Source organism: Hypanus sabinus, unplaced genomic scaffold (genome assembly GCF_030144855.1).
Source record: "Hypanus sabinus isolate sHypSab1 unplaced genomic scaffold, sHypSab1.hap1 H_10, whole genome shotgun sequence".
Lineage (NCBI taxonomy): Eukaryota > Metazoa > Chordata > Chondrichthyes > Myliobatiformes > Dasyatidae > Hypanus > Hypanus sabinus.
This window is the reverse complement of record NW_026779041.1, coordinates 335,551-352,833: the sequence shown is the minus strand read 5'-3', so window position 1 is coordinate 352,833 and position 17,283 is coordinate 335,551. Positions and strand designations below refer to the sequence as shown.

The 17,283-nt window shown below is 46.9% G+C and overlaps 1 protein-coding gene across 1 annotated transcript in view; it reads left to right on the top strand.

The window, feature by feature from the left end:
- The first annotated feature begins 1,117 nt into the window (after positions 1–1,117).
- Positions 1,118–17,283, top strand: part of LOC132386059 (ras-related protein Rab-4B) — an 80,555-nt gene continuing 64,389 nt past the window's right edge. The window contains exon 1 of the mRNA XM_059958348.1: positions 1,118–1,250. Coding sequence (XP_059814331.1) covers positions 1,235–1,250 — 16 coding nt within the window. The 5' untranslated portion in view covers positions 1,118–1,234. The remainder of the gene's footprint in view (positions 1,251–17,283) is intronic.

Sequence of the window (17,283 nt, the reverse complement as noted above, 5' to 3'; positions counted from 1 at the left end):
CAACCCAGCCACAAATTCTCAGTTGGATTGAGGTCTGACTTGGCCACTCCAGGACATTAACTTTGTTGTTTTTACGCCATTCCTGTGTAGCTTCGGCTTTAAGTTCGGGATCATTGTCTTGTACTGTGGAAGAATATAGGTTTTTACATCTACAGTCTGATTTTGTTTTCAGCCGCTTGGAACATGGAAGACCTGAGACACCGCCCAATCTAGGTACAGACACGCCCAGATTTGCTTCTGTTTTGGTCCACAAAGGGTATTTTATTTCCCACCTGCCTTGCAAATGGTCTAAGAACAGAGTGCAGAGCTTGAGAATAGAGGGACGTAGATCTAGAACGAAGATGAGGAAGGATTTCTTTAGCCAGAGGGTGCTGAATCTGTGGAATTAGTTGTCACAGGCAGCTGTGGAGGCCAAATCATTGGGTGTATTTAAGGCAGAGGTTGATAGATTCTTGATTAGTCAGAGCATGAGGGGATACAGAGAGAAGGCAGGAGACTGGTGTTGAGAGGGAAAATTGGATCAGCCACGACAAAATGGCAGAGCAGACTCGATGGGCTAAGTGGCTTAATCGGCTCCTATATCTTACAGTCTTATATCCGCAGAGCAATAAAAACACAAGAAAATCAGGCACCAACTATGGAAATGAATAAACAGTCGCCATTTTGGGCCGAGACTCTCCTCCAGAGCATTGTTACTGTTATTTTGTTTTACCTTTGTATTTGCAAGGATTTTTCCCCATCTGGTGGTGTGTGGTGTTTTATTGATTCTGTTGTATTTCTTGTGTTTACTGAGAATGCCCACAAGAAAACGAATCTCAGGGTTGTATATGGTGACACAGATGGACTTTGATGATGAATCTGCTTTGAACTTTGCATGACCACGACCCAACTCCCTGGAGGGAAGAGTTTGGACAGAGTGCGCATGCGCGGTTATGTTCCGCCCGGAGTTGCCAAGGCGGGTCGGACGTTCCGCCTGTGACGTCACGACGCAGGCCACTCGCGAGTGCCCCTCGTGGTGGAAGGACTAACGTCGCGTCGATCGCCTCAGGGAGGGTGTCTGCGTGTTGCGTCATGACGCCGGACGCCGGCCGGCGGGAGGGGAGGGGAGGGGAGGGGAGGGGAGGGGGGCAGGGAGAGGCAGGACGCGGCTTCCGCCATATTGTATGAGCGGCCCTGAGGCAGGCCGGCACCGAGCCCGGGACAGCAGCGCAGCGGCACTCCGGCCCTCGGCATCATGTCAGAGACCTACGGTGAGTGACGCCGCTGCCTGTCAGCCCGCTCAGGGCCGGGGGCAATAGCCTGGTGCGGGGTGGGTGTGGAAAGATCCCGCCCCCTAGTACCCAGCCGAACCTCCCCTTTCCCCCCATCAAACCCTCCCGTCACTCCTCAACCTCTCAACTAACCTATCAGACCCACCCCCTTCCTTAAACCTCCATCACCTACCCCCTCCTCAAACCTCCCGTAGGCCCCAGTCAACTCTCCCCTTTCCCCCATCAAACCCTCCCCTCTTTCTCATCAAACCCCCTCCAACCCTCCCCCCTCCACATTAAACCCTCCCCTCTCCCCATCAAACCCTCCCCCATCAAAACCCCTCCACATCAAACCCTCCCCCATCAAACCCCCCTCCCCATCAAACCTTCCCTCTCCCCATCCAACCCTCCCACCACTCCTCAACCTCTCAACTCCCTAAAAGACCCATCCCTCCTTTCTCAAACCTCTCCTTGTCCCCAGTTAAGGCATCCCTACCCCCATCAAACCCACCCAACCCCTCAACTCCCTATCAGTCCTCCTTCCTCAACACCCCTCCTCCTTCAAACCTCCATCAAATCCACCACCTCCTCAAACCTAGTTCCCACTCAAGCCTCCCCTTTCCATCCATCAAATCCACCCCTTCCTTAGTCCCCACTCAAATCTTCACTCTCCTCCCAACCTCTCAACACCTCCTGGTCATACTGCCCACCCCCTTCTCCCATCAAATGCACTCTCCCTCCTCAAACCTTCCCTAGACCCCTATCAGACACACCTTTCCACCATCAAACCCACCCTGCCCTTCCTCAAACCTCCCCTAGTTCCCAATCAAACCTTCCCTCCTTACTCAAACCTCCCCTAGTCCCCAGTCATACCTCCCCCTTCCCCATCAACCTCACTCCTCCTTCCTCAAATCCACCCCTCATCCCCACTCAACTCTCCCGATGAAATCCACCCCTCCAAAAATCCTCCTTAAAATCCCCCGCCATCCCTCCCTATCATTTCCTACTCCTCATTTCCCCTTTAATCACCTGCTACCCGCTAAACTGCCTTGTACCCTCTACTTTCCCTCACCTCCCAGTGGACATCCTCTGCCCATCAACCTCTCCCCAACTACCCCAGGTTCCCTACTCTCTCCCCTCTGAATCCCTCTCCCCTCCCCAATCCTCATTCCCCTCTCCCTAATCCTCCACTGCCCGGCCACACCAGTGACTTCTTCCTTCCTCTGCCATCCTAACTGGAGCCTAACTGCTCCAGTTCCATTCCCTCCTCTCCCTTTTAGTCATAGATGGCTTTATTACTTAATTATTTTGCTTCTGCGTCTTTGCACTATATTATAGAAGTACCTCATCCTTAGAGGTTATACCTCAGCCCTCTATCTGAACAGTGGGATCTGTTTTATCTGGTTATAACTGTCTTCCTGCACCAACATGATAGAACCAGTTTTTGCATGACTGGGGTTCCATCCTTTGCAGAAGACGGCTACTTAGAGAGTAGCCTTGAGGTAGCTTTGGTCATACAAATTAGTGAAAATTCACCTTTTAGAAATCTTGAAATGCTGCAGCATCAAGCCAGCAGCTTGCATCTCTAACCACTTCCTTCACGAGGCTTGCCTGCATTTGGAAGGGAGAAAACATTTGTTTTTGGACTGCTGAGATCAGCATCGAATTTCGTCGGGTCTGTTGCCGGTGACACGAGCCTTTCCCTTCTGTCTAACCACCACAGTATCCAAGACAAGCTTAGGCTCAGGAAGGGGTATCTGGGCCTTGTGACAGAATTGCTGTTCAACTTCAGGACAGTGACCAGAGGCTACATAACGCATAGTAAGTGTGAATGTCGAGCACCGAATAGAACAAAAGGCCATTCAGCCCACAATGTTGTGCTGAACCTGCTAAAAGGAAAATCGAAAACACCCAAACACTAATCCCTCCGACCTACACCATGTCCGTATCCCTCCATCTTCCTCACATCCATGTGTCTATCCAAATATCTCTTAAAATCCTCTGATATATTTGCCTCTAGCACATTCCAGGCATCCAACACTCTCTGAGTAAAAAAACTTACCCCTCACATCCCCTTTTGAACCTACCTCTCTCACCTTCAATGCGTGCCTTTGGGTAATAGACATTTCTACCCTGGGAAACAGATACTGTCTGTCTACTCTTTCTAAGCCTCTAACAATCTTGTAAACTTCTATCAGATCTCCCCTCATCCTCCACCGCTCCAGAGAAAACAACCCAAGTTTGTCCAGCCTCTTGTGGTAGCACGTGCCCTCTAGACCAGGCAGCATCCTGGTAAACCTCTTCTGCACCCTCTCCAAAGCCTCAACGTCCTCAGCACGCGTTGATCAGCGCCCACAAGCTTTGTTTTGAGACCAGCAGCACAGAGATGCAGAGATAGTGTAATCGCTCGAGCATGACATTCTCCGAAGGGGTTCTCTATTAGTGGGTCCTCAGGGGTTCCGTCCTTGGAGTCTTGCCCTGCATTGACGGGTCCTAGGACCCCAAATTGGGAACCCCTGCTGAGGAGGCTGACCTGGGAACTACATATTCAGGATGTTAGGACGGGTTCCCTTAGTGCTTATGCGTGACTTTGTTTAAGGTGGGGTGGTGGATGCGTGGGCAGCCACTGCATGGTCCTTGCCAGATCGGTATCGGGGTCCAGAGTTATGAAGTGCAAGGCAGATGACATTGTCATCTGACACCATCTGTCTGCACCACTGTCGAGGTCTTGATTGGATTGCCCTTTGTCTGGAACATCCTACTTTAACTTGACCCATTGGGTGACCTTGCAGGAGCTAAGCGATAAGCGGCCAAGCTGCAGGCAGCATCGCTGTTGGGTTTCAAAGTTGTCAGTTCAGCCGGCTCCATCATGGGCACTAGCTTCCCCAGCACTGAGGACGCTTTCAAAAGGCGCTGCGTCAACAGGGCAGCATCCATCACTTAGGACCCTCATCACCCAGGACTGGCCCTCTTTTCATTGCTACCGTCAGGGAGGAAGTACAGGAGCCTGAAGGCACACACTCAGCGATTCAGGAACAACTTCTTCCCCTCTGCCTGAATGGATATCGGAACCCATGAGCACTACCTCACTACTTTTTTTTTGCTCTGTTTACACTACATCATTTTATTTTTTATTGTAATTTATAGTTTTTCAAAATTATGTATTGCAATGTACTGTTGCCGCAAAGCAACAAAGTTCACAGCATCAATATTAAACCTGACTCTGAGATGGGCACACGGTGAAGGAAAAGTGGGGGGCTCTCTGGAAGCGAAAGATAAAATTTGTAATGGAGTAGGTCGGCACAACATTGTGGGCTGAAGGGTATGTACTGTGCTGTGATGTTCTATGTTCCAGATTAGCAGTCATTGTTACTTAGCTTGATACTGTTTTTGCCCAGCAATTGTGGATGCGGAGCAAGATTTAATTTTTCTTTTAGTTTATTGATGTAAAGGCTTTTCTGGCCTTGAGAGCTACGCTGCTCAGCAACTCACTGATTTAACTCTAGCCTAATCACAGGACGATTTACAGTGAACAATTAACCTACCAAACGGAAGGTCTTTGGACCGTGGACCTGCAGGAAACCCACACGGTCGCATGGAGAATGTGCAGACTTCATACAGGCTGTGGTGGGAACTGAACCAGGGTGGCTGGTACTGTAAAACTTTGTGCCAACCACTACGCTACCATGCCATCCCACTCTCCCATTTCACATCGATGCAGAAGAGTGAGTAAAATGTTTGCTGTCAAACCATGGCTCCAAGTTGTGACCATGATATTACATTTGTGATTGCCTCAGCACAAACCAAGAGAAGAGGCTACCAAGCAAAACCTGTTATAATTGCCTCGGAGCCGGGAAGCACTTACTTCCTGATGTGCAGTGATTATTCAGTGATTTAAGATATAGCAGTCTGATTTACCGCTAAGAGTTGTCATCCATCATCTTCCCTGTTAATTGTAAAGTCTTGTACAATAATACGGATGGTGAGGTGGAGATACGTCTCTACCAGAGGAGGTGTAAGACGCTCCTTCCCTCCGCTAGCCTGCGGGTCACCCTTGGACAAGGTGTGGCACCTGCTTAGCACCCCCCCACCCCCCCCCCCCCCCCCGCCGATCTGGGTCATGTGAAGCCATGGGGGCAGGTGGTGGATGGTCGTACGAGCAGCCTGTGCAGATCACAAGTCTTGGTTATGCGACCACTGACGCCAGACAGACAATCTCTGAAGAGTATTGATAATGGCTGGGGGAAGGGGGGGGTCATCCCTCTTGTAAAGACACTGCCCAGAAGAAGGCAACGGCAAACCACTTCTGTAAAAAAACAAAGTTGCCAAAGGACCGTCATGGGTCAACGTGACTGCTGATGTCATGCGACACAACACGTAATGATGATAAGCCGTAATGGCCAAACTGTTGATCAGTTTTTGGTGTTCTGAGATGCCACTGGAGAAATGAGGTGCCTATTACAGATCTTACTGTCACCAACATGAGGAGGAGGTTCTCGCGTTGCCTGTGTGGTCTTTGTGAGGGCTCCCCACCCCTTCGAGAGAGGTTGAGGTGGCTTCTTCTGCGGTTAGCATTTAATGAACTAAATGAGAACATGGCGGGTACGATTAGTTTGCAGATTCCGCATAAATCGTGGTTTTGAAGATTGTTTAAAGGTAGAGTTGGGACACAGATCAACTGAAAAGCTGGGAGGAGCAGTGGCAGGTGGAGTTTAATCTGTCCAAGTGAGAGGTTACGCATTTCAGGAGGTCATATTGTTACGATATCGAGGTTGGGTGCCCCATATCCAAAAACCTTTGAAACCTGAATTGTTTTTTGAGTGCTGACGTGACGTCACAGATGGAAAATTCCACAAGGGGATGCTTTTTTTGCCTACCACAGATTGTTCTGAGAAGTGACCTTACATAAGTAACAAACAGAAATTAAGAAAAAATAGGAAAATGTTGTATACAGATCTCGATCTTGTATTGGAAGAGTGGATTCAGCGCCATTAGAGTAATCTTATGCCGTTTAATGGTATACTGATCATGAAATAAGCAAAGATCGATCACGACAAACTGAAAATTGAAGGCGTTCGTGAATGGTCAGCAGGTAGTCTGCAGAAATTTAAGAAAAGGCATGTCATTATGTTTTTAAAGATTTGTGATAAAACGTCTGCTGATTCCAGAGAAATTCATTGACGAGTTTGCTGCAATTGTCACTGATGAAAATCTGAACGGATGTGTCAGTACACAGGTGGGACGAGCGCCTGTAAGACTGACTGCTTACCCTACCGGTAGCACATCAGTTCAGAGCTGGAAATGATGGCGATCCCAAGATATCTCATTATATATTCCGAAATCTGAAACACTTCCAGCCCCAAGCATTTTGGATAAGAGGTACATAGACTAAGTGCAGGGAGCTTAGCTTTAGTGTACAGGAGACCTTGGGTGTAAGTCCCTGGCTGCCTGAAACTGGTGATACAAGCAGATAGGGTTAGTGGGGAAAACAAAGACATTTAAAGGCCTAGACATGAAGTATCAGAGTTGGGACATTATGTTGCATTTATACAAAATATATTTGTTAGTACTATGTACATTTCTCATTGGTTCGCTACAGAAAAAGAATGGTAGCAACAGAAATAAGATGTAGGAGCAGAATTAACCCATTTGGCTGATCAAGTCTGCACTGCCATTCCATCATTGCTGATTTATATTCCCTGTCAACCCCATTCTTCTGTCTTCTCTGTGTGATGCCGTTCTTAACCGCGAATCTTATCAACCCCTGCATTAAATACACCCAGCGACTTGGTCTCCACAGCCATTTGTGGCAATGAATTTACCACCCTCCGGCAACAGAAATTCCTTCTCCTATCTTTTTATGCCAAGGGACGTGAGAGCCTCGTCCAGGATTCCCTAAAGGTTAATTTGCAGGTTGAGATGGTGGTGAGGAAGGCAAATGCAATATTAGCATTTATTTCAAGAGGACTAGAATATGAAAGCAAGGATGTAATGCTGGGGCTTTATAAGGCATTGGTCAGATTAGAGTATTGTGAGCAGTATTTACGAAGGGAAGTGCTGAAATTGGAGAGGGTTTAGGGGAGGTTCACGGGAATGAAAGGTGGGATGGGATGCAGAGGGTGAGAAACATTGACTAGAACAGCACAGAAGCAGGCCCTTTGGCCCATCTAGTCTATGCCAAACTATTATTCTGCCTACACCCATTGACCTGCTCCTGGAACATAGCCCTCCATACCCCTCCCATCCGTGTACTTATCCAGGCTTCTCTTAAATGTTGAAATTGAAACTAGATCCAGCACTTGTGCTGGCAGCTCATTCGCAGTTTCCTTTCAAATCCATTACAGGAACTGGGAACAAAGAGTAAAATGATCATGATATTGATTGAAGAACAAGAGAGACAATACTAGCTCCTCTTTACTCTTAGGCAGTACAGTGACCCCACAGTTGTAACTGCTGCTGCACGACTCCTGTGAAGGGGTTTAATCCTGACCTTGTAATGAGCTTGTTTGTTCTCCCTGTGACCTCCCACATCCCAATGGCATGCTGAGGGGTTAACTGGCCACAACTGCCCCCGGGGGGGGGGGGGGTAGATGTGTACCCAGAGAGCTGGGAGTTGATTAGTATGTTGAAAGGAATTGGTTACAGGAAAATGTTGGGGGGGGAAGAGACTGTTAGTACAGCTCTGAGAGCCCATTAGAAAGCTGTCTTTTTGCCCATCAAGACATCTCCCCAGGAAATGAAAAATTCTAGTATCATGGATTCCAGTTAACACACACAAAAGGCTTATCATTTGAGGAGCGATTCATGGCTCTTGACCTGTCCTGACTAGAATTTAGTAGAATTGGGGGTAGGGGAAGCGTCTCAATTAAATCTTATAGAGTGGATGAGGAGAGGATGCTTTTTACGGTGGGGAAGTCTAGGACCAGAGAGCTCGGCCTCAGAATAAAGGGACATCCATTTAGAATGGAGATGAAGAGGAATTTCTTCAGCCAGAGAGTGGTGAAGCTGTGTGAATCGTTACTACAGGCGGCTTTGAAGACCAGGTCATTGGGTGTAATTAAAGCAGAGGCTAATGGGTATGAGAGGTTATTGGGAGAAGACAAGGGAATGAAGTTCAGAAGGAAGTGGATCCGCCATGATGAAATGGTGCAGACCTGATGGGCTGAATGGCCACATTCTGCTCCTTTGTCTAATAGTCTGTTCTAGTAGAGAAGAGATTCACCAGGATGTTAGCATGAATGGAGGGTTGCAGTTAAAAGGAGAGATTGGATAGGGTGAGTTTATTCTTACTGGAATATAGGCTGGGGGTGTGATGGAAAGAGGTGACCTAGATAGTGCAGAGCTGGGGTTCCATACCTTGGTTCCACAGACCACGGTTCATGGTAGGGGACCCCACAAAGATTCAGTCTTTTCCCCAAGGCAGAGAAGTCCAAAACTACAGACCACAAATTAAAGATGGGATGGAAAAAGTTTCAAGATCTGAGGGTCAAGACTTTCAAGAGCTTTGTGTTAATATTTTCATTGTGCTGGCAGCTGAGATAATGGAGGCTGACGTAATGACAGCATTTAAAACGGCATTTAATTTTGACACTAACCAACAGAAAAAGACTTTTTCATGTCAAAGCAAAAACAGATTGATCTAAATTAATTACAAATATAAAACACAAAATAATTGATTACATGAGTATTCACCCCTCCCCTTTAATATGGCATACCAAATCATCACTGATGCAGGCAATTGGTTTTAGAAGTCACATAATTAGTTAAATGGAAATCTGTTTTTGGAGACCTGTGTGCTTTCAAAAAAGGGTCACTCTCCTTCACATTCCCATTCGGATATGTCCATACACAGCCTCCTCTACTACCATGATGAGGACAAACTTCGGTTGGAGGAACAACACCTCATATTCCGTCTGGGTAGTCTCCAGCCCCTTGGTATGAACATCGAATTCTCCAACTTCCGGTAATTCCCTCCCTCTCCCTTCCCCCATCCCACTTTCACTCTGCCTCCTCTTCTAGCTGCCTATCACCTCTCATGACTCTGCCTTCTACTACCCATAGTGTTTTCCCCTTAGATTCCTTCTTCACCTCTCCTGTCCATCCCCTCCCTGCTTCCCTTCCCCACCCCTTGATCTTTCCTCTGATTGATTTTTCACCCTTCCCCTACCTTCTTTATAGGGCCCCTGCCCCCTCATCCTTTAGTCCTGACGAAGGGTCTCGACCCGAAACGTTGACTGCTTCTTTCAGCGGATGCTGCCCGACCTGCTGAGTTCATCCAGCTTTTTTTTTATATGTCTTGATTTGACCACAGCATCTGCAGTGCACTTTATGTGTGCTTTCAAGGTGTTTCAATTGATTGCAGTGAAAGTACAAGATCCAACTCCTGGTGAGTCAGTATCCTGGCAAAAACTACACCATGAAGACACAAGAACACTCCAAGCAACTCCTCGAAAAGGTTATTGAAAAGCACAAGTCAGGAGATGACTACAATAAAATTTCCAAGTCACTGACTATCCCTTGGAGTCCAGTTAAGTCAATCATCAAGAAATAGAAAGAATATGGCGCAGTTGTAAATCTGCCTAGAGCAGGCTGTCCTCAAAAACTGAGTGACCGTGCAAGAAGGGGACTAGTGAGGGAGGCCACCAAGAAACCTGTAATGACTCTGGAGGGGTTACAAGCTTCAGTGATGGAGTTGGGAGAGACTGCACATACAACTGCAGTTGCCCGGGTCTATCAGCAATTGCAGCATTATGGGAGAGTGGCAAAGAGAAAGCCAAGGTTGAAAAAAACGTGCATGAAAGTGCTAGAAAGTGCATGGGAGACTGGAGCCATGTGATCTGATGAAAGCAAAATTGAGCTTTTTGGCAGTCAGACAAAATGGTATGTTTGGCACAAGCTGAACACCTCACATCATCAAAGCTCACTTACCCTACCGCGAAGCACGGTGGTGGCTGTATCATGCAGTGGGGATGCTTCACTGCATCAGGCCCTGGAAGGATTGTGAAGATAGAGGGTAAAATGAATGTAGCAAAATACAGTGAAATCCTGGAGGAAAAGCTGATACAGTCTGCAAGAGAACTACGGCTTGGGAGAAGATTTGTTTTCCAGCAAGACAATGACCCCAAACATAAAGCCAAAGCTACACAGGAATGGCTTAAAAACAACAAGGTTAATGTCTTGGAGTGGCCAAGTCAGAGTTCAGACCTCAATCCAATTGAGAATTTGTGGCTGGGTTGAAAAGAGCTGTTCACTCACGATCCCCATGCTATCTGACAGCTTGAGCAGTTTTGTAAAGAAGAATGGGGGAAAATTGCAGTGTCCAGGTATGCAAAGCTGATAGAGACCTATCCACACAGAGTCAATTGCTGCCAAAGGTGCACCTACTAAATACTAACTTGAATGCGGTGAATATTTCTGCGATCAGTTATTTTGTGTTTCATGTTTGTAATTTAGATCAATTTGTAGAGATCTGTTTTTGCTTTGACATGGAAAGAGTCTTTTTCTATTGGTCAGTGTCAAAAAAGCCAGATTAAATCGACTGTGATTCAGTGTTGTAAAACAATAAAACATGAAACTGTCCACAGTAATTGCTTGTGGGCTGACACATTCCAGTGTCCGAGACTACTTACCAAGGAGGTCACTGAAGTTTGGTATGGCCACTGCAGAGACTTGATGAGGAAAAGCCACATTTTAGGGCTTCCCATTATTGCACTCTGAGCTAATGGAGGCAATGTAAAAACCTCTCATCTTTATCTATCATGTAATGTATGCAGGAGATAGCAAATAAACCTTGTAAGTGAGTGGAATGGTCTACCACTGTGGCCGTGCTGTTATCCAATCCTCATAGAGGGATCAGAAGCAGAGAGAGTGAGCAATTTCAAGTTCTAGGTGTCAATATCTCTGAGGACCTAACCTGCAATTATTGTGGACAGTTCCTCTTAGAACGTAGAGCAATACAACACAAGAACAGTCCCTTTAGCTCTTAATGTTGAGCCGAACCAGCTAAAAAGCATAGCAAAAACACCCAAACTCTAATCCTTCCTACCTACATCATGTCCATATCCCTCCATCTTCCTCACATCCCATGTCACTATCGAAACGTCTCTTAAAAGCCCCTGTTGTATTTGCCTGTACCACCATACCAGGCATCCACCACTCTGAGTAAAAAAACTTAACCCACACATCTGCCTTGAACCTACCTCCTCTCACCTTCAATGCACGCCCTCTGGTATTAGACATTTCAACCCCGGGAAACAGATACTCTCTGTCTAATCTACCTATGCCTTTCATAATCTTATCAACCTCTATCAGATCTCCCCTCAGCCTCTGCCACTCCAGAGAAAACAACCCAAGTTTATCTAGCCTCTCATGATATATGTATGTGGTTGATTGGCCAATCTCTGCTGTACCACAGTCATTGAAGCTCCACAGAGCGTCAGTGGACACTGTGTACAGAGATTCCCTAGCCCAATCACGGGACAATTTACAATGATCACTTAGCCTACCAACCGATAATGTATCTACACTATGGGAGGACACCCAAGAGGAAGTGCACACAGTCGCAAGGAGAACGTACAAACTCCTTCCAGACAGTGACGGGAATTGAACCCTGGTCTGTGATACTGTAAAGCCTTGTGCTAACCACTACACTACCGTGCCGTCGAACTGGTGGTCAGGAACCAACTCACATCCTCCCCTCCCCACCTACGTGCCCACAGGTCAGGAGATTAGGGCTGAGATGCAACCAAACTCAACGAGCAGCCAGTTTGTCTACTCCAGTGGGGTCTGCAACCTCTTGGAATCCATATAATCAGGATCAGGTTTAATGTCATTGGCATATGTCGTGAAATTTGTTGCCTTTGTGGTAGCAGTAAGATTCAGTGCATGGTAACAGAGAAAATGTGAATTACAGTAACTGTGTAATATTTACACAGTAACTTTAAATATTGTGTGTGTGTATATACACACACAATATTTAAAGTTAAATGAGCAGTGCAAAAATGGAAATAAAAATAGTAGTGAGAGTGAGGTAGTGTTCATTGGTTCAATGTCCATTCAGAAATCAGATGGCAGAGGGAAAGAAGCTGTTCCTGAATCGTTGAGTGTGTCTTCAGGCTTCTGTACCTCCTCCCTGATGGTAGCAGTGAGAAGGGGGCATGACCTGGGTGATGGGTGTAGCCTTTCTGAGGCAACACTCCTTGACGATGTCCTGGAGGCTAGTGACCATGATGGAATTCACTAAGTTTGCAATTCTGCAGTTTATTTCGATTCTGTGCAGTAGACACCCCCCTCCATACCATACCCTCCATTTCCTCCCACTTTCCAAAGACACACGAATTAGTAAGAGTTGGTAAGTTGTGGGCATGATGACATTTGTGGGCTGCCCCCAGCACATAGCAACTGGCATATTTCTCTGTATGTTTCGATGTGAATGTGACAGATAAATCATCTACTTCCTTCAGAGTTTGCGTAGTTTTGGCACGACACCTAAAACTTTGACAAACTTCTAGACGTATGGTTGAAAGTATACTCACCGGCTGTATCACAGGCTGGTACGGAAACACCTTGATTGAAAAATCCTACAAAATGTCGTGGATACGGCCCAGTCCATCATCGGTAAAACCCTCCCCACTATCGAGCACATATATACGAAATGTAGTTGCAGAAAATCAGCGTCCATCATCAAGAATCCCACCACCCAGGTCATGCTCTCTTCTCACTGCTGCCACCAGGAGGGCGGTACAGATGCCTCAGTTTCACACCACCAGGTTCAGGAATAGTTATTACTCTTCAATCATCAGGCTCGTAAACCAAAGGGAATAACTTCCCTCAGCGTTACTCTCCCTATCATTGAATTGTTCCCACAACCTGTGGACTTACTTTCAAGGACTCTTCATCACATGTCCTCCATGTTTATAGCTTAACTGTTTATTATTATTATCTCTTTTATATTTTAAGTTTGTTGCAGGTTGAGTGCCCATGTTGGTGCAGTCTTTCATTGATTATATTATGGATAATAATAAATCCATAACAGAATGAGCGTCATCATTATGTGCCATGCTGCATGACATCATCATTATGTGCCGTGTCATAGGACGTGGGCGATTATGGTCCCATGACCATGACTGTTCTTGGCAAGTCCTTCTACAGAAGTGGTGTGCCATTGCCTTCTTCTGGGCAGTGTCTTTACGAGACGATGACTCCAGCTATTATCAGAGATTGTCTGCCTGGTGTCGGTGGTTACATAACCAGGACTTGTGATCTGCACCGGCTGCTTGTATGACCATCCACCACCTGCTCCCATGACTTCACGTGACCCTAATCAGGGGGCTAAGCAGGTGCTACACCTTGCCCAAGGGTGACCTGCAGGCCAGCGGAGGGAAAGAGCACTTTACACGTCCTTTAGAAGAGACACGTCTCCACCTAGCCTACCATTATTGAGTATGTCCACAAGAAGGTGAATCTCAGGGTTGTATATGGTGACATGTACCTTGATAATAAATTTACTTCGAATATTAATCTTTATACATCAACTTTAAGCAATCATATTGGACAGTGAAGATTGGTCTTGTTACAATATACTTTGTTTTATTCTTGATGGGAAGAATCTGGTTGCAGTTGCTGAGCAAGCTGGAACCTGTTTGTCTCCACATCACCTTTCTGAGTTCAAGGACATGGGTATAAATGTGCTAGCATACATGGAATTTGAGAGCTGTCTGAAGGACAGAGTTGAAAGTCAGCCTTCCCTGCCAGCCTTTGATAGCAGTGTCTGTTTTCTTTGAACAACTTTCAGCTTTGAATTTATTTCAACAGATTTCGATAGTTGAGTATTGCTGGCAGTTCTGATAAAAGCTGTTTGGATGTACCACAACCCAGTCAGATGCATCTGAAGCATTAGAATTTAGGCAACATCCCAAGGCATGTTTATGTTATTTATTGAGATACAATGTGAAACAGGCCCTTTGAACTGCCGCGCTGAGCAACCCCCAACAACCCATGATTTAGCCCTGACCTAATCATAGGATGATTTATGTTGACCATTTATTTATTGGCATATAACACAGACTAGGCCCTTCCCGGCCCTTTGAGCTGCACCGTCAGTAATCCCCGATTTAATCCTAGCCTAATCACGGGACAATTTACAATCACCAATTAACCTTCAAACCGGTACATCTGTGAGAGGGAATTGGAGCACCGAGAGGAGACCCACGCATTCTACAGGGAGGGCGTGCCGACTCCTTACAGAGGACAACAGGAACTGAGCTCCATACTCCGATACCCTGAGCTATAATAGTGTCACACTAACCATGATGACCACCAATTATCCAATTCTAATTTTCACAAGGCTCTGTGGTTACTTTGCTGTGAGAGGGGTGACTGGTTTATTTTCTATTATAAAAAACTGTGCTCGACACATTTCCTCAGCTTTTGTACCGGCTGTGTCAGCATGTTCATCTGGAATGGAATTTGAAGTGGGGAAGAGTTGTACCATGAGCTTTTCCAGCTTTCTTGGTTCTCTATTATCATCAGAGAATCATCTTCTGGCCAGATGGCACCAGTGACCAGTGGCGACATCTTACAGACAGCTTATATTCCTCTGCTAAATGTACTTCTGACTTGTGATCAATTGCAGCCTGTAATTTCCCTTTTAAGAATGTACTCTTGGGCTGACTAAAACAGATGAAGGTGAATTTCTTTATCCTGAAGTGGTGTATCTGTGGAATTCATTGCCACAGAGGGCTGTGGTGACCAAAGCGGAGGTTGATAGTTTCTTAATTAGCAGGGATCCCAAAGGTAACAGGAAGAAGGCAGGAGAAGAAAGTTGAGAGGGGTAATAAACCATCTATAATGGAATGCGGAGCAGACGATGGGCAGAATGGCTTAATTCTGCTCCTATGTCTTATGATCTTATATCCTGTTAGAACGATGGTGACTATTCACATCTGTACTGTATGGCTTTACAGTCGGCCCTCCTTATCCGCAGATTCCGCATGCACGGATTCAACCAACCGCGGATCGGGAAAATCCGCAAGTTCTCTCTCCAGCATTCATTGTGTAAAGGGGGTTTCTTCTTTTTTCTTTGTTACTGTTGGGAAAGGGTTTCTTTTTGTTAACTAGCAGGAATGCTAATTTACTGATAATGAGAATGGTATTCCTTTGTAAACCAAATGGGGATTAATGTTCTTTCTTCTGATTCTGTAAGCTTTTGTTGACGGGCTTTTGGGCAGATCGGCGCGAGGGGGTCGAGAGAGAGGACGCAATGCTCTAAGCTGGGCGAGGATCGGACCCCAAAGGGGGGTCCGAGGCCGGAAGATTCTCCGAGGAGGGGGGGGGGGATGAAGCTAGATGTGCTTGGTTGACCACTCGGAGGGTCCTGAGCTGTTTGGAGAGTCGAGGAGTTCGGAGGGTCCTGAGCTGCGAGTCGAGGAGTTCGGAGGGGATCGAATGGTGGCCAGAAGACTTCAGTAATTGAGCTCCAACGGTTGTGCACGAAGTGGTTTGGACTTTGATAAGTTTGGCGCCTTTTCTTTAATTTTCTCTTCATATATACTGTATCGTTATTAATCACTTAGTTATAGTAACCTTTATAAATTGTACTGATTTAATCGCATATGGTGTACTGTCTGGTTTTTGGGCGAGGCGGGGTCATCACACAGCATCCACACCAGCTGATTACCCAGTTTGGTGGGGCCGAAGGCTGCTCCCCCTAGACGGAACGAGCTGAGCAAGCCTGAGGCGACCCAGGGGGTTACATTGTGGGGTGCTCGTCTGGGATTGATTTCTGTGGAAGCTATGTGATCACCCTCTTTAAATTGTGTCTGCGGCGAAGAGCTGGTGTGCCTTTGTGGGTGTGCAATTGCTGGTTATCGCTGCGTGTGTGTTGGGTGGGGTGGTTGCTGTTGGCTGACGAAATGGTGGTGGGACCATGGGTTGTCCGTACTGTTTGGAGAGTGAGGAGTGACAGGTTGGGATGTTTCAGCAGTGGTGAGCTCCGCCCGGTTATTGGAATAATGTCCAGCCCTAAAGGGGCGGAGGCATGGGCGGAGTGGACCCCTCAGTTGTTGAGTGAGTGGCAGTGCTTGGCTGAGGAAAAGCGACAGGGACGGGTTGAAAGTTTGAGTAGGCGGGCTGGTGACTTTGTTAGAACTGTCAGGCGCAATTACCTCGAAGTGACCGCTGCCAGTTCTGGGAAAGTGTGGGAAAATGCGTGTGGTTCGACTGGAAGTCAAATGCCACAGCTGGGGGGCTTATTATATCTGTGGCAGGAGATTGGTGGGAAGTTTTTAGGGTATCCCTTTTTGCCTAGGGGGGCAGATAAATTGCTTGTGGTGCCAAGGGGATCTGTCAAGGGGATCAGTTGTTCCGTTGATTCAAGAGGTGTCGGGAAACTTAGAGGAGGCCCAGTGGGGGAACGGCTTGGGGTCTCTGGGGGAGCACGTTCCCAGCAATGTACCAAGGAACTCCCGAAAGGAACAGACCCTATTCCTGAAAGCTTAGAGGGGCCAATGCGCACAGGTGTTGTTACGGATGGATGGAAGTCAAGTTAAAGCCATCCTCGGCACCGGGGCGCCGGTGAAGTTGCTGTACAGTTTGTTTCATAACCGTTATTGGAATCATTTACCCTTGACAACATTGAGGACACTGGAGATTCGGGGTACCAGTGCCGGTGATTATCCAGACAACGGTTGTTGGTCAGTGAAAATGGAGTTCTTAGAGGCAAATGTGGAGGAGACTGAGGTTCATGAATCGTTAATGCTGATGTGTCCGGACCCTGTTGAGACGGGCAGAGTTTCTGTTCTAGAGAGAACCAAAATCCTGCTGGTGCGCTTGGGAGCCTGCCCGGAGAAGGCGGGTGAGCGCTGTTTGGAGGCATTGTCTATGCACCCAGAGTTTCGAGCTGCTTGTGTGGACGTGTGTAGCAGCATTGGGCTGATACCGAATTCAAACAAGAGCCAGTGGTGGTATGGCCTGGGGGAAGTATCTGAGGGTGAGACCCTCTTAGTGGACGCTGCGAAATACCACGAGGGAGCGG